At 45.2% G+C, this 18,513-nt stretch overlaps 1 protein-coding gene across 1 annotated transcript in view; it reads right to left on the minus strand.

Moving 5' to 3' along the window:
* Nucleotides 1–18,513, minus strand: part of LOC124789252 (solute carrier family 22 member 7-like) — a 136,723-nt gene that overhangs the window by 45,203 nt on the left and 73,007 nt on the right. Inside the window, exon 5 of the mRNA XM_047256547.1 lies at nucleotides 7,970–8,138. Within this exon, the coding sequence (XP_047112503.1) occupies nucleotides 7,970–8,138 (169 nt within the window). The remainder of the gene's footprint in view (nucleotides 1–7,969; nucleotides 8,139–18,513) is intronic.

The following is an 18,513-nucleotide window of genomic DNA, read 5'->3' on the forward strand; positions in this document are numbered from 1 at the left end:
AAAATGGAATAATCATATAAAGTTGATCGTCGGTAAAGCAGATGCCAGACTGAGATTCATTGGAAGAATCCTAAGGAAATGCAATCCGAAAACAAAGGAAGTAGGTTACAGTACGCTTGTTTGCCCACTGCTTGAATACTGCTCACCAGTGTGGGATCCGTACCTGATAGGGTTGATAGAAGACGTAGAGAAGATCCAACGGAGAGCAGCGCGCTTCGTTACAGGATCATTTAGTAATCGCGAAAGCGTTACGGAGATGATAGATAAACTCCAGTGGAAGACTCTGCACGAGAGACGCTCAGTAGCTCGGTACGGGCTTTTGTTGAAGTTTCGAGAACATACCTTCTCCGAGGAGTCAAGTAGTATATTGCTCCCTCCTAAGTGTATCTCGAGAAGAGACCATGAGGATAAAAACAAAGAGATCAGAGCCCACACAGAGGCTTACCGGCAATTTTTCTTTCCACGAACAATACGAGACTGGAATAGAAGGGAGAACCGATAGAGGTACTCAAAGTACCCACCGCCACACACCGTCAGGTGGCATGCGAAGTATGGATGTAGATGTAGATGTAGATGTAGATGAGTGACTGTAGGAGGATACAAGATGACTTGGACAGGATTTGTGATTGGTGTAAAGAATGGCAGGTAACTCTAAATATAGATAAATGTAAATTAATGCAGATGAATAGGAAAAAGAATCCCGTGATTTTTGAATACTCCATTAGTAGTGTAGCGCTTGACACAGTCACGTCGATTAAATATTTGGGCGTAACATTGCAGAGCGATATGAAGTGGGACAAGCACGTAATGGTAGTTGTGGGGAAGGCGGATAGTCGTCTTCGGTTCATTGGTAGAATTGTGGGAAGATGTGGTTCATCTGTAAAGGAGACCGCTTATAAAACACTAATACGACCTATTCTTGAGTACTGCTCGAGTGTTTGGGATCCCTATCAGGTCGGATTGAGGGAGGACATAGAAGCAATTCAAAGGCGGGCTGCTAGATTTGTTACTGGTAGGTTTGATCATCACGCGAGTGTTACGGAAATGCTTCAGGAACTCGGGTGGGAGTCTCTAGAGGAAAGGAGGCGTTCTGTTCGTGAACCGCTGCTGAGGAAATTTAGAGAACCAGCGTTTGAGGCTGACAGCAGTACAATTTTACTGCCGCCAAGTTACATTTCGCGGAAAGACCACAAAGTTAAGATAAGAGAGATTAGGGCTCGTACAGAGGCATATAGGCAGTCATTTTTCCCTCGTTCTGTTTGGGGGTGGAACAGGGAGAGAAGATGCTAGTTGTGGTACGAGGTACCCTCCGCCACGCATCGTATGGAGGATTGCGGAGTATGCATGTAGATGTAGATGTAGGTGTAGAATACTCTTTCAGGGCAGTTTTGGCCCATCAAACAAAACTTCGCACTTGTTGCCTAGGCACCTCACGTCTACATCAGACATACGGTATTTGAAATCATATAGACTATGTAGTGTGACGTGTTTTCGGTCACACTGCTATCTATAAAGTAAATATTTCTTTTAAAATATAATTAAATGGTTTGTACTCATTACAAACTGTGAAATATTTACAAAATGTTAATATTTTGTGTTTCATATTGAAAGAACAGGGGCCGGAGTGACACCTTCAACGAAGATCAGCGACTGCTGGAAGATTCCATTTTCCACCATTATTAACGTAATTGTAAAAATGAAAATATGAAAAAGATGTATAATTAAACTACTACAACGTTGGGTTGACATTTTTATTTCGTCCTAAAATCTTATTTGTCGTATGACCCAACATGGATCACGACAGCAATACGTTGTGTGTGACTGAGTTTATAATACTGCAAAATATGAAAACAAATATTTTATCTTGGAAATGTGAAGAAGTGAAATGGTGTGAAAAACTTATTTTTCCAAATTTCCGGTTTTTGTCTTGTACAAAAGGAAAACGCAAAAAGTGAAATAACGGTGTTTTAAGTTACTTAGTGAATTACATAAAGTATGATACATAAAACCAAAGACCATAAGGTAGGGCTTGTCGTCTACTTATTAAGGAAATACCTGAAACATAAAATGCTTGACAAAGATTAAAATATTATAAATTTTGTTTAAAGAAATGAAAGGTCGTGTATCTGTGCTGACTGAATCAGAGATTACAAATTATCAATTTAAATTGAACAACGTCTCTGGGATTGATTATAAAACACATCACTGGTCGACGCTGTAGTACCGAAAAGAAACCATTATTCTGAGGCTTTTTCTTACATCGCCGTTGTTGTTGTGGTCTTCAGCCCTGAGACTGGTTTGATACAACTCTCCATGCTACCCTATGCTGTGCAAGATTCTTCATCTCCCAGTACCTACTGCAGCCTACATCCTTCTGAATATGCTTAGTGTATTCATCTCTTGGTCTCCCTCTACGATTTTTACCCTCCACGCTGCCCTCCAATACTAAATTGGTGATCCCTCGATGTCTCAGAACATGTCCTACCAACTGATCCCTTCTTGTAGTCACGTTGTGCCACAAGCTCCTCTTCTCCCCAATTGTATTCAATACCTCCTCATTAGTTATGTGATCCACCCATCTAATCTTCATCATTCTTCTTGTCTTCTTGTCTTAACTACTTATCGTCCACGTTTCACTTCCATAGATGGCTACACTCCATACAAATACTTTCAGAAACGACTTCCTCACACTTACGTCTATACTCGATGTTAACAAATTTTTCTTCTTCAGAAACGTTTTCCTTGCCATTGTCAGTCTACATTTTATATCCTCTCTACTTCGACAATCATCAGTTATTTTGCTCCCCGAATAGCAAAACTCGTTTACTACTTTAAGTACCTCATTTCCTAATCTAATTCCCTCAGCATCACCCGACTTAATTCGACTAAATTCCATTATCCTCGTTTTGCTTTAGTTGATGTTCATCTTGTACCCTCCTTTCAAGACACTGTCATCCCGTTCAACTGCTCGTCCAAGTCCTTTGCTGTCTCTGACAGAATTACAATATAATCGGCGAACCTCAAAGTTTTTATTTATTTTCTATGGATTTTAATACCTACTCCGAACTTTTCTTTTGTTTCCTTTACTGCTTGCTCAATATACAGATTGAATAACATCGGGGATAGCCTACAACCCTGTCTCACTCCCTTCCCAACCACTGCTTCCCTTTCATACCCCTCGAGTCTGCCATCTGCTTTCTGTACAAATTGTAAATAGCCTTTCGCTCCCTGTATTTATCCCTTCCACCTTCAGAATTTTAAAGAGAGTATTCCAGTCAACATTGTCAAAAGCTTTCTCTAAGTCTACAAATGCTAGAAACGTAGGTGTGCCTTTCCTTAATCTATTTTCTAAGATAAGTCGTAGGGTCAGTATTGCCCCACGTGTTCCAACATTTCTACGGAATCCAAACTGATCTTCCCCGAGGTCGGCTTCTATCAGTTTTTCCATTCGTCTGTAAAGAATTTGCGTTAGTATTTTGCAGCTGTGACTTATGATACATCGCCGTACATATTGCGAAACTGTTTCAATTCGAATAACAAATATTTTCGGCAAGCAACCGCTAACAAAGAGATATTATACACACTCTATATACGGCTATGTAACCAAATGTATCTGCAAGAGACATGATGTTTACAACTAACCAGCATACAGTCACGTAAAACGAAGCGTATCCTGTTAATACTCAAGTAACCTATCCCAGGAAAGAAATTGGTCCAGATGGCATTCATAACCCAGCTCATTCACGTATGATTAGAATATTTTACAAACATCAAGAAAGCTGTCCTCAAACATTACAGTTTCCTTGCGCACTGGAATGTGGCCAAGGTCCTGATGTTCAGGAAAGCAGGAAAATACAACTCTCTCCCACAAAATTACTCACTCATCATCCAGCTGAGCCCTTCCAGCAGTGTTGTTGAGTAAATAATTCAGGAGCGCCTCACATGGCACTGCATCAACAATGAAGTGCTGAGCCCAGCGGAATTCCAATTCCAGAATCACCACGCCACAACACAATTTCTCCGTGTAGTAGTACGCATAACACACGACAACGACAAAAAAAAGGAATAGAAGCATTGTTTTCCTAGACCGCCGAATGTATTTGGCAAACAGCTTCATATGCAAATTGAACGGCGCTAGAATTCCGCTCGGTTTCATAGGTGTCATGCACTCATGCCTCGCTGACAGAAGTTTCCAGAGATTCGAGGTAAACAGTCAATACTGCATGGTAAACAGGGGGGAGCACCTCGACGAAATATACTGGAATCCCACGTGTTAAGCCTCCACGACCACGTGATGGTAGCCATACACACCGATGACGTAACTATCCTGGCACAGTACTAGACATTACCAAACATCATCTCAGCCTACAGACAGCATTGAAAACTCTCAGGCTTTGGCTGGAGAAATGATGAGTTTAGTAAGTGCAAGTTAATTATATTCATAAGCAGATCCTTTCCCCTTCCCCCCCCCCCCCCTCCAATCCTCCCCTCTGCACAAGCACAGACAGTGTAGATAAATTACGTTAGACACATACAGGGTGTCCAGAAAAGGGCTCCCTGATTTCAAAATTAAATATCTCGAAAACAAGGATCGATAGAGGAATGCAGTAAACGGTATGTTTATTGTGAAATCTGTAAGAAGTTTATACAGCAGTTTGAAATAATAGTTACAAAAGCTGCTAACAGATGGCGCTGTACGCTGTACAGCTCATATCAGCATACATAAGTGAAATAATCGTACGAAAACAATCTTTGCAAACAATCACATCAGAATGTTTTCAAAATGTTCACCATTGGCACTACAGAGGTGACGGAAACGAAGAATGAAATTCGCCATCACATTTCGTAGTGTCTCAACCGAAATGGATTCACATGCCACAGAGATCGCCGATTCAAGCTCGTCCAGCGTGGCGGGATGCTTCGGGCAGACCATGTCTTTCATTGTGCCCCACAAAAAAAAGTCACAGGGAGTCAAATCCGGCGAATATGGAGGCCAATCCATACCTGCACCAGTAAATTTGGGATATTCCAAAGCAATGACTCGATTCCCGAAGTATTCCTCAAGAAAGCGAAACACTTGTTCGGTCCGATGTGGTCGAGCTCCATCTTGCATAAACCATTCAGTACCTGGTCGATCCTCTAACGCTTGCTGTGTGGCGACAAATTGTTCCAAAATTGCAACGTAACGTGCACCAGTGACCGTTTCTCGAATGAAAAAAGGGCCAATAATGCATCTGCTGCATACTGCAGCCCACACAGTAACTTTAGGAGAATACAGGGGTTTCGCTTCACACCAATATGGCTTTTCGGAACCACAAAATCGCCAGTTCTGCTTATTCACGTATCCATTCAGGTGGAAGTGTGCTTCATCTGTAAACCAGATGCAGTCAACATCAAATCCTTGTGAGCATCTGATTAGCAAAGGCAACCCTTTGTTGCACAGCTCGTACGGATATGGCCTGGTGCGTTTGAATTTTGAATGGAAACATGTGTAGGCTCTTTCTTCAGTATTTTCCGCGTGCTGGAACGCTTCAAACCAGTCTCAGATGCAATTCTACGGACGGATGACATTGGATTTCGCTGAATAATTCCAGAAACTGTGGCGATATTTTCAGGCGTAACTGCGGTTTGCTTGCGGCCAACATGCCCCACTAGATCATCAGCTACGCTGCCTGATCGTTGAAATTTTGCGAAGAGCGTACGGATGGTTTTCGCATCGGGTCCTTTTGGAACATTAAATCGTGCTTGAAAACGTCGCCTTGTTGCCGTAGGACGCTCTTCTAACCTGTGGTACTCTAGCACCAGAAAAACGCGTTGTTCAATGGAGTACATGGTTTTAATCTCTTCCTTCGGTACGCTAGCCTCCTTTCACGTTTCAATAGTGGAACTGATCGCTCTGGGCTTCGGATCACTATTTATACTAGGCATTACGTATGGCGATTACAGCGCCATCTGTTAGCAGCTTTTGTAAGTATTATTTCAAACTGTTGTACAAACTTCTTACAGCTTTCACAATAAACATACCGTTTACTGCATTCCTCTATCGATCTTTGTTTTCGAAATATTTAATTTTGAAATCAGGGAGTCCTTTTCTGGACATCCCGTATTTCTCTGTAAGAATTAGCTGCTTCGGCGTCTAGTCTAGTTACACTGCGGGGGCGGGAGACTGAAACCAGAGCTTAAGTCAGACTTTTCTAATTCTACACAATGCTCAACAGCCAAAGTACATTGAATAGGGGTGTGGCTAGTACAGGGTTATTACAAATGATTGAAGCGATTTCACAGCTCTACAATAACTTTATTATTTGAGATATTTTCACAATGCTTTGCACACACATACAAAAACTCAAAAAGTTTTTTTAGGCATTCACAAATGTTCGATATGTGCCCCTTTAGCGATTCGGCAGACATCAAGCCGATAATCAAGTTCCTCCCACACTCGGTGCAGCATGTCCCCATCAATGAGTTCGAAAGCATCGTTGATGTGAGCTCGCAGTTCTGGCACGTTTCTTGGTAGAGGAGGTTTAAACACTGAATCTTTCACATAACCCCACAGAATGAAATCGCATGGGGTTAAGTCGGGAGAGCGTGGAGGCCATGACACGAATTGCTGATCATGATCTCCACAACGACCGATCCATCGGTTTTCCAATCTCCTGTTTAAGAAATGCCGAACATCATGATGGAATTGCGGTGGAGCACCATCCTGTTGAAAGATGAAGTCGGCGCTGTCGGTCTCCAGTTGTGGCATGAGCCAATTTTCCAGCATGTCCACATACATGTGTCCTGTAACGTTGTTTTTGCAGAAGAAAAAGAGGCCGTAAACTTTAAACACGTTAACTTTTGGTGAATTGCGAATTTGCTGCACGAATGCGTGAGGATTCTCTACCGCCCAGATTCGCACATTGTGTCTGTTCACTTCACCATTAAGAAAAAATGTTGCTTCATCACTGAAAACAAGTTTCGCACTGAACACATCCTCTTCCATGAGCTGTTGCAACCGCGCCGAAAATTTAAAGCGTTTGACTTTGTCATCGGGTGTCAGAGCTTGTAGCAATTGTAAACGGTAAGGCTTCTGCTTTAGCCTTTTCCGTAAGATTTTCTAAACCGTCGGCTGTTGTACGTTTAGCTCCCTGCTTGCTTGATTCGTCGACTTCCGCGGGCTACGCGTGAAACTTGTCCGCACGCGTTCAACCGTTTCTTCGCTCACTGCAGGCCGACCCGTTGATTTCCCCTTGCAGAGGCATCCAGAAGCTTAAAACTGTGCATACCATCGCCGAATGGAGTTATCAGTTGGTGGATCTTTGTTGAACTTCGTCCTGAAGTGTCGTTGCACTGTTATGACTGCCTGATGTGAGTGCATTTCAAGCACGACATACGCTTTCTCGGCCCCTGTCGCCATTTTGTCTCACTGCGCTCTCGAGCGCTCTGGCGGCAGAAACCTGAAGTGCGGCTTCAGCCGAACAAAGCTTTATGAGTTTTTCTACGTATCTGTAGTGTGTCGTGACCATATGTCAATGAATGGAGCTACAGTGAATTTATGAAATCGCTTCAATCATTTGTAATAGCCCTGTACTTGTATATAACTCTCATTACATGGCTGATGACGTACGCAACAGCAGCCTGGGAATACCCAACACCAACAGATCTTCGACCCCTGCACATGATTAATTGTGAACAATATCCCACGACACAACCGCAACAATGGACCACTCCATTGTACAGTGATACGAGCCGCTCGAATGCTCCACGTATCTCGCTACGTGCTTCGCATCACACGTTCCTACACACTTCACTCGTGAAAATAATCTCCTGGCGAACTTCGGCTCGGCTCGTAGACAAGACACGCTGACTAAACACAACCTGTATATATTCGTCGTCCGTTGCTCATTTAGGTCAAAAACATAAAATTTTAATATTCATTGTATCTTTACGCATCCTCATGTATCGTTTATTATGCGTGCATTACCTGAAGAAGAAGAACAGCGCAAAACAACTGAGGGCGGCAAACGAGATGGAGTAGTTCCAATTGGGCAGCGCCCAAGACACCAGACCAGCAAGCATCACTCCAGCGGCCATGCTGCAGGATGCATAGCAGTTGATCGCAGTGCGGTGCTTGATGTCAGTCAGCTCCAAGCCTGAAACACGAGAAAACGTCATCATGTGCTTTCAGTCTTCGGTATCAAATAACACAGACTTCACTTCAAAGATGTTCCTGTGACGTTTCGATAATTTCCTTGCGGCCGGCCGGTGTGGCCGTGCGGTTAAAGGCGCTTCAGTCTGGAACCGCGTGACCGCTACGGTCGCAGGTTCGAATCCTGCCTCGGGCATGGATGTGTGTGATGTCCTTAGGTTAGTTAGGTTTAAGTAGTTCTAAGTTCTAGGGGACTGATGACCACAGAAGTTAAGTCCCATAGTGCTCAGAGCCATTTGAACCATTTTGAATTTACTTGCGAGAGAGACACCATAGCAGTATGTATGGTTCCACAACAACAAATTTTTTACGAAAGCCCTCAACTGCAAACGAGAAGAAATTGCTCAGCCAGGGACACTTGTTCTTTGGCGATTGTAGTGAGAATGTTATTCACATTGAAACTGTTATTTCGTTTGCGGCCTGTTGCCGTCAGTTTTCAGGAGTTTTGGTTTATTTATTGACACGTAACATCAGTCACATCTGCGATGTATTTGTAAGTCAGCTGGCTTATAAATACACTCCTGGAAATTGAAATAAGAACACCGTGAATTCATTGTCCCAGGAAGGGGAAACTTTATTGACACATTCCTGGGGTCAGATACATCACATGATCACACTGACAGAACCACAGGCACATAGACACAGGCAACAGAGCATGCACAATGTCGGCACTAGTACAGTGTATATCCACCTTTCGCCGCAATGCAGGCTGCTATTCTCCCATGGAGACGATCGTAGAGATGCTGGATGTAGTCCTGTGGAACGGCTTGCCATGCCATTTCCACCTGGCGCCTCAGTTGGACCAGCGTTCGTGCTGGACGTGCAGACCGCGTGAGACGACGCTTCATCCAGTCCCAAACATGCTCAATGGGGGACAGATCCGGAGATCTTGCTGGCCAGGGTAGTTGACTTACACCTTCTAGAGCACGTTGGGTGGCACGGGATACATGCGGACGTGCATTGTCCTGTTGGAACAGCAAGTTCCCTTGCCGGTCTAGGAATGGTAGAACGATGGGTTCTATGACGGTTTGGATGTACTGTGCACTATTCAGTGTCCCCTCGACGATCACCAGTGGTGTACGGCCAGTGTAGGAGATCGCTCCCCACACCATGAGGCCGGGTGTTGGCCCTGTGTGCCTCGGTCGTATGCAGTCCTGATTGTGGCGCTCACCTGCACGGCGCCAAACACGCATACGACCATCATTGGCACCACGGCAGAAGCGACTCTCATCGCTGAAGACGACACGTCTCCATTCGTCCCTCCATTCACGCCTGTCGCGACACCACTGGAGGCGGGCTGCACGATGTTGGGGCATGAGCGGAAGACGGCCTAACGGTGTGCGGGACCGTAGCCCAGCTTCATGGAGACGGTTGCGAATGGTCCTCGCCGATACCCCAGGAGCAACAGTGTCCCTAATTTGCTGGGAAGTGGCGGTGCGGTCCCCTATGGCACTGCGTAGGATCCTACGGTCTTGGCGTGCATCCGTGCGTCGCTGCGGTCCGGTCCCAGGTCGACGGGCACGTGCACCTTCCGCCGACCACTGGCGACAACATCGATGTACTGTGGAGACCTCACGCCCCACGTGTTGAGCAATTCGGCGGTACGTCCACCCGGCCTCCCGCATGCCCACTATACGCCCTCGCTCAAAGTCCGTCAACTGCACATACGGTTCACGTCCACGCTGTCGCGGCATGCTACCAGTGTTAAAGACTGCGATGGAGCTCCGTATGCCACGGCAAACTGGCTGAAACTGACGGCGGCGGTGCACAAATGCTGCGCAGCTAGCGCCATTCGACGGCCAACACCGCGGTTCCTGGTGTGTCCGCTGTGCCGTGCGTGTGATCATTGCTTGTACAGCCCTCTCGCAGTGTCCGGAGCAAGTATGGTGGGTCTGACACACCGGTGTCAATGTGTTCTTTTTTCCATTTCCAGGAGTGTATTACACATAATATCAAGGAAATTATGGCTAATAGACTGACCATTTACAAGACTGGCTTTTACATTGCACTTAATCTGCATTTAAAGATACAAGGGCAGGCCACTGTAGGTAGCGTGGCAAGTTGTTCCGAGCGAACGTTTGTTTCAGGATAGCTTGCTGTACATAACTTCGGGGGTTGACATCTAGCGGCCTACCCAGGAGACACACGTGCCTGCCGTGTGAAAGCTAATTTCAATATCTCTTACTGAACACGTACATTCACCACCTATAATAATCTAAATAAAGGATAGTAATTTTTGTGTAATCGTTTTCAAAATATGTATACTGCATCTAGAACGAAATTTTCACTCCACAGCGGAGTGTGCGCTGATATGAAACTTCCTGGCAGATTAAAACTGTGTGCCGGACCAAGACCCGAACTCGGGACCTTTGCCTTTCGCGGGCGAGTGCTCTACCAACTGAGCTACCCAAGCACGACTCACGCCCCGTCCTCGCAGCTTTACTTCTGGCAGTACCTCGTCTCCTACCTTCCAAACTTTACACAAGCTCTCCTGCGAACCTTGGAGAACTAGCACTCCTGAAAGAAAGGGTATGGCGGAGACATGGCTTAGCCACAGCCTGGGGGATGTTTCTAGAATGAAATTTTCACTCCACAGCGGAGTGTGCGCTGATATGAAACTTCCTGGCAGATTAAAACTGTGTGCCGGACCGAGACTCGAACTCGGGACCTTTGCCTTTCGCGGGCGAATGCTCTACCAACTGAGCTACCCAAGCACGACTCACGCCTCGTCCTCACAGCTTTACTTCCGCCGGTACCTCGTCTCCTACCTTCCAAACTTTACAGAAGCTCTCCTGCGAACCTTGCAGAACTAGCACTCCTGAAAGAAAGGATACAGCGGAGACATGGCTTAGCCACAGCCTGGGGGATGTTTCTAGAATGAGATTTTCACTCTGCAGCGGAGTGTGCGCTGATATGAAACTTCCTGGCAGATTAAAACTGTGTGCCGGACCGAGACTCGAACTCGGGACCTTTGCCCTTCGCGGGCAAGTGCAAGTCTTGGGTAGCTCGGTTGGTAGAGCACTTGCCCGCGAAAGGCAAAGGTCCCGAGTTCGAGTCTCGGTCCGGCACACAGTTTTAATCTGCCAGGAAGTTTCATATACACTGCACTTTGTTATTAATAGAAAGGTGGTGTGAAAATCTCAGCTTTCTAGCGGGCATATTTTCGGAGACAGGAAAATTTATTTTAAAGTTAGAAAAACTATACTTAACAAAGAAAATTCACCAAGGAACATTTATGACTTGTTTTTGGTTGTCAATTGAAATACTCACCTGAAGTATCAGGCTATAGAACTATTTAATTGAAATTTAATTTTAAAATTTCAAATACCTTACAATTTTCGTAGTATGAAATCTAGAATAACTTCAGAAAGCACTATTAAAATCAATATTTATTTTGTTATGAGTTATGTGAGCCTCTGAGTAAATGAGAGTGTGTATGTGGGACATTCGTCAAACTTCAATATTGCATTATACAGGGTGTTACGAAAAGGTACGGCAAACTTTCAGGAAACATTCCTCACACACAAAGAAAGAAAATATTTTATGTGGACATGTGACCGGAAACGCTTACTTTCAATGTTAGAGTTCATTTTATTACTTATCTTCAAATCACATTAATCATGGAATGGAAACACACAGCAACAGAACGTACCAGCGTGACTTCAAACACTTTGTTACAGGAAATGTTCAAAATGTTCTCCGTTAGCGAGGATACATGCACCCACCCTCCGTCGCATGGAATCCCTGATGCTCTGATGCAGCCCTGGAGAATGGCGTATTGTATCACAGCCGTCCACAATACGAGCACGAAGAGTCTCTACATTTGGTACCGGGGTTGCGTAGACAAGAGCTTTCAAATGCCCCCATAAATGAAAGTCAAGAGGGTTGAGGTCAGGAGAGCGTGGAGACCATGGAATTGGTCCGCATCTACCAATCCATCGGTCACCGAATCTGTTGTTGAGAAGCGTACGAACACTTCGACTGAAATGTGCAGGAGCTCCATTGTGCATGAACCACATGTTGTGTCGTACTTGTAAAGGCAAATGTTCTAGCAGCACAGGTAAAGTATCCCGTATGAAATCATGATAACGTGCTCCATTGAGCGTAGGTGGAATAACATGGTGCCCAATCAAGACATCACCAACAATGCCTGCCCAATCGTTCACAGAAAATCTCTTTTGGTGACGTGATTGCACAATTGCGTGCGGATACTCGTCAGCCCACACATGTTGATTGTGAAAATTTACAATTTGATCACGTTGGAATGAAACTAAAATGAGCTTTAACATGGAAAGTAAGCGTTTCCGGACACATGTCCACATAACATCTTTTCTTTATTTGTGCGTGAGGAATGTTTCCTGAAAGTTTGGCCGTACCTTACTGTAACACCCTGCATACTGTCTTCTGTAACGCGCAAGAGTTACACAAGCCTGTTGTGAGAAAATGATCCTGGGGATTTATCCCCTTTGCTGACGACGTTCATGTCTAGGTGTGATTGCTATTGCTGCAGAGCAGCCAGAAAGTGAGCTGGAGTAAAATCTTTATCTAAAGAATATTTCCGGAATTATAGTCTTTTCGTTTTCGTTTATTAAACATTACTACAATATTTGTATGTCAGATTGACGCAAATGCGTCTGTTTATAACGATTGGTGCAGACCAGTTATGGCCCAAGTATGATCACCAGCGAGTATTCTGATTGGCAGTCAATATGGTCAGCCAGTCAGAGTTGAGACGGTTACCGCTCGTTACCTGATAGTTACACCGGGAGCGAGGCTGGAAGAAGGACGTGGACGGTCATGTTACTAGTGCCAGTATAAATAATGTGTAAGATGAAGAATTACTTAGTGTTTGAGTTATTGGTGAACTAAGTCGATAGCAGTTGTTGTTGAGGATTGCTTGGCGAAATTTCAGAGGTTTTGACTAAATCTGTTGGACAGATATTCCCGTGTGAAATATTGGTCTTCATAGAAGCTGCGTGGCGTGTTTCAGTTTTCAACTACCGAGCATTTTTGTCGAGCAGTTTTTTTCTTAGAAATCCACAAGAAGGACCGAATGTAATAACTCTTATTAGTGGTGAAATTAATGACTGTGGAAACGTTGTTTAATTTGGGACGGGTTTGGACAGATTTCTGGCTGCTGTGTGTGTGGAATGTGTGTATGAATCGTGAACTGGAAGGAAATAGCCAGTAGTTTAAATGTGGACTGAATAGTACCTTTTCTTTGGTTATCAAGGACAAAATAAACATTATTGTATGGAAATTTCGGACATTATTTTCCAGAAGCCAATTCATTTTCTTACTGCCCAGCGACGAAGTGGGAATCGTTCTAGCGATGTTACTCGCCACAGAGGAGGAAAATCTCTGACAGAAGTGAATTCGACCGAGGGCAGATCGCTATGGGAACGAGACTCTCGGATATCGAGAAGCTGGTCGGCTGTTTACGTGCTGCTGTCGTAAGCATCTATGGGAAAAGGTTCAAGGACTGTGGATCCGAGAGCGGGCAACCCGGTGTTGACTTCTACAGCTCACCAGATAACGTGGAGAGTGGAGGCTTGCCAGCTCTCTAAATCAGCACAGACGGCGATCTATGGCAGACCTGACGACAGGGTACAGCTCTAATCCAGGCACAAGCGTTAGGCAACACGCTGTTCAGTGCACATTACTGAACGTGGCTACTGGACCGTGAATGAATCGAAACATGTCGCCTCGTGGGATGAATGACCTTTCTTGCCACACCGTGTAATTGGCCCCACCCACATACGCCGTCACCCAACAGAATGGCTTCTCGATACGCTACTGACGTATCCGGTGGGCGCCGTATTATGCTGTGTGGGACATTCATCTGGACTTCCATGGCACTTGTGGCAGTAATCATGATAGACGTGGACTACTTGAAGATTACTGCGGACCACCTGTATCCCCTCCTGCTTGACCTCTTCCCCGATGGCGATGGTATCTGACAGCTTAACTACTGTCCATGTGGTAAGGCCGGAATAGTGCTGCAGAGGTTTGAGAAGCATGGCAGGGATCCCACATTCATGTCTTGGCTACCAAATCTGCCACATATATTATGAATCAGATGGAACACATTTGGGACGCTATCGGACGCCAGTTCAGCGCCCACGACACACCGACCCGGAATTCACGGGAATTGCGTGATGTGCGTAGGAATGTGGTGCTACATCCTTCCGAATAGGCATCAAGTGCTTATCGAACCAATGACACGCAAAATCGCTGATGTATAGCGTTCCAAAGGTGTGCCAGTACGCTTTTCAGTGGGTGGATATAATGTTTTGGCTTCTCGACTAACACGATAGACGTCGCCCAGCGACTGTGAGCGTTGGGAGAAAGGATGCCTTCGCCTTGTAAGCGGAGAAGTTCCACCTGGAGCCTGTCTCGGAGAGCAGAGGGGACCGTGCGGGCCTTAAAAAAACAGGGATAGCGGAGGGAAGAAGCTGAACATGTGCGGTGAAACCATTCACCCCTGGTGTGGAGGATGAGAACAACGTTTCGTATTTGCTGAGCAACGGGGCAAGGAGGGTATCCGAGGAGGGGATCGGGACCGCCTGTAGCTCGTCCTGCACCGACAAACCCAGACGACCAAAAATGTCCAAACCCACGAAAAACTGAGTGGTGAACGAACGACCGTTGTCGGAGATCTGTGTTGGAAACATGCCGCCAACTGAGATTTGGTGAATACTGAAACTACGCAAGTTGCGAGCGTTCAGAGACAAAGCTGGCGAGCCCAAGTGTTGCTATGTGGCACAATCCACAATAGAAACGGAAGAGACTGTGTCGTGGACGACCACAGGAATATGCACGACCTCCAAGGTAAGGAGGAAACGTGCTCCCGACTGGTGAATGATGGTGAATACCCGTCCGTCAGTGGAATGCGAGGCTACGAACTCTTGCGGTGACGATTCGTGACGAGCCTGTACGTTCGAAGGAAGCGTGGCACCTACTACGCGATGTTTCCGCAAAGCCTCACCCACAACGGCAGGATAGCCTGTTTGGCTGCAAGCTGTGCCGCTTCCTCTCTGATAGTGGCACTGCGACCATTGGTGAGTCCAGAAGAAACGGTCCAGACATGATGGAAAACGTGCGGAAGACTTTCCGTCACGGAGTGTACCAACGGACCGACGGGCCTCGCGCTCGGCGCTTAGGCAACTGGCGAGCCGCGAAAACAGCCAGATCAAAACGCGGTGGTTGTAGCCGGTGAGACTGTTCGCACGCGCGAGTGGTCGGCGGACACGTGTCGAGGGATGGCTCTTGCAACTTCAAAATATCAGCCCGTTACGACAGACAGTATATCCCAGTTGAAAAAAACCGAATTTCTGTAAGCAAGTGCCAAGCGAATAGTGGATCTGCATGTCTGCCTAGCAAGAGAGAGATTGACTAAGGGCAGAAAATATAATCGCGATACGCGTTTAGCGCAAGTGCAACAAATAATGTCAAATTTTTCCGTATCTTCTGCTGCTGATTCTGCAGATTTGTACTGCAGTAAACATTACATGTTTTGAGCTGTTACTGTGTTTTCTCAAAGTAACGTTTCTATGTTTGCAGTAACACAGAAAAACCAGAGTGTTTCATTAGCAAAACGTTGTAACTGCAAAAATTCAACGTTGTTCGCCCAGGAAAATAGAAAAGATACTGCTACTTATTTCAAAGATAGCGTGAGTAATTGTGTAATAGCTGTTACAAAAGTATGCAACATGGTGTTTCATGTCATGTACACTGCCTGAATCAAGGAAACCCATATATGTGAGCATGAAATACGTAAGCAAGAAACGTCCAGAACACAGAATATATCAGTTAAATAAAAAGCAAAACCCGTATCTGATTCATTGTGCACTGGAACACACGCTCATTTGCTGGACAGTGTGTGAACGAATACAGTTATTGAACGTTTCATGAATGAAACTCTTGGTGTAGGCAACAAAAATTTATGTATACAGCATGTCGCTAACTTTGCCGCAGGATCTGCTATTATCTGCCTGTAGTTTTATAATGAAAATAGCTCTTAAGACAATATTAGCTCAAAATGTAATTGTATCTAACTTCATAAGCCACGCACGAAACAGAAACATGAGGCACAAAGTCGCATACAGCCTGATCATAATGTGAATGTTGCGCGTTGTAGCTCGCTCCGGCCGAACGTCCAAATATATCACTCATTTCCTCACGACTGGAATGAGGTGTCGCCCTCCTTCCATCGTTAAAAGCAATTTCGATTGTCAGCCACATTTCCTAAGCAACAAACCGTGTCCTAGAACCCACCAAAAGCAAAATGGCAAGGCGACTACTTTCTTCAATTCAAACGTTTCAGTATATGCGCTAATTGGGAATTACCACAATAACAACAACCAATAACGAAAATAAAACCAGTTCGCTATCAAGCTGTGATATCCTACTATAAGATTCAGAAAACTCGCTTCTTTATTTTACCAAATGGTTTCCCCAAAATCGAAGGAGAAATACTGTATGGCGGAAAACACGAGCATATCTCAAACAACTGTTTTTAACTTTTTAAGAGATAAGTAAACGTTTTGCTTAGCAGCTATCTACAGAGACGGATCTAGCTTTGCTTCATCTGGATAAAACAATTTTTTGAAGCACAGGGAATGACTTCAAAATAATGAAAACAGCAGCCGTCCACCTTACGTCCAAGCCACGCATCTCTTCGGTGCGCCATTTCTGGTTACAAACGGACGCGGCACGAACCACAAAGCGACGCCTCTGCGCGAATTGGCTCAGTTGTTAACACGGAGGTGGTGCGAAACAGTGCGACATCCCTGCCACGCATTTCTGTGTGAATTGGGCCTTACAGATCAGTTCCTACGACTCTTCAACGCATTAACCACGGGGAAAGCTCAGGAAAAGAATATATCAACGCAGTATGAAATACTTTTCTAAATGAAATCTTCAAAAAGCTCTCCACTAGCAAGGATACACGTATCAACCCGCCGTCGCACTGAATTGCTGACCTGTTGATGTGTTCCTCAAGGACTGTGTATTGTTTCACACCCTCTCACATTACGTGCATGGAAACTGTACGTATTGTATCAGGACTCCGTACACAAGAGGTTTCAGATGTCCCCACAAATAAAAGTCTATAGTGTTTGGGTACGGAGAGCGTGGAAGACAAGGAACTAGACCTGCTCCCCCTATCCATATGTCACGTAATCTGTTATTTAGAACAGTAACAGTGAAATGAGAAGGAACTCAATCGTGCATGAAGCACATGGTTTGTCGCACTCGTAGAGGCACATGTTCTAGCAGAACAGATAGTGTGTTCTCTAAAAAAGCACAGGAAGTTGCTCCGTTGAGCCCGGGTGGAAGTACATGAGGCGCTACACAACAATCACCAACAACATCGGCCCAATTGTTCACCTTAAATCGTACCCGATAACGTAACTGCACAGTTGCGGAAGGATTTTCGACAACCTATACGTGCTGATTGCGAGACTTTACAATCCCATCTCACTGAAACGAAGCCTCATCCGTGAACAATATATTAGCACTAAGGTGAGCGTTGACACACTGTTGAACGAACAACTTGCAGAAGTGTACCTGCGGAGGAAAATCAGCTGCTGATGCTGCCTGCGTACGCTTTGCGTGGTACAGACACTGCACATTCACCTGTAGCACTCGCCACTCCGTCACGTCGTCAGCATTACTTGTTGCAGCTATTGCCTTACGCTGACGCTAGTTTGTCATCGACTGCAGCAAGAAATTCTTCCTCCAGTTGAGGTGTCCTCGTCCTTCTGGGTCTCCCCCAGTCGCGAATAGTGGGCGTAAACGTGCCATGCTCCCTAATGCTGCATCCTACATCAGCGTCAGAAGCGACCGACAGCAAGTGACCTCTGGTTAACCCTCGAGTGGTCGCGTGGTTGGCAATAGTCATCCACTGCTCTTCGAATTGCCACCGTTCATTGTTTTGGCAACAATGAGAACCAGCCGCCAGGAGACGTTGAGACACATTGTAGCCACACGCGTCAGTTGAAATTTGCCCTTCGGTAAGAGCAGTTGCACTTTGTTTTGCCTAAATGACATATGTCATCCATGCGACCTTTCGTGTAAGTATTTCTGACTGATGTATTCCTTCAGTGTTTCTCTTACTTAACAGTTTTTAGCGCATATTACATCATATTAAATATGCTAATCGCATTTCTTTCTATTTTTTAGTTACGTTCTTGTTTTATTCCAGTAAAAGATAAAGTTTCCATTATGGCAGAAGGAAGTTCAGACCCTAACATTTGGATAAAGTGCTTGGAGTGCGGCGGCGCGGTTCTTTTCGTCCCTTTACGCCGGACCTTCAC

This window comes from Schistocerca piceifrons, chromosome 3 (genome assembly GCF_021461385.2).
Source record: "Schistocerca piceifrons isolate TAMUIC-IGC-003096 chromosome 3, iqSchPice1.1, whole genome shotgun sequence".
NCBI lineage: Eukaryota > Metazoa > Arthropoda > Insecta > Orthoptera > Acrididae > Schistocerca > Schistocerca piceifrons.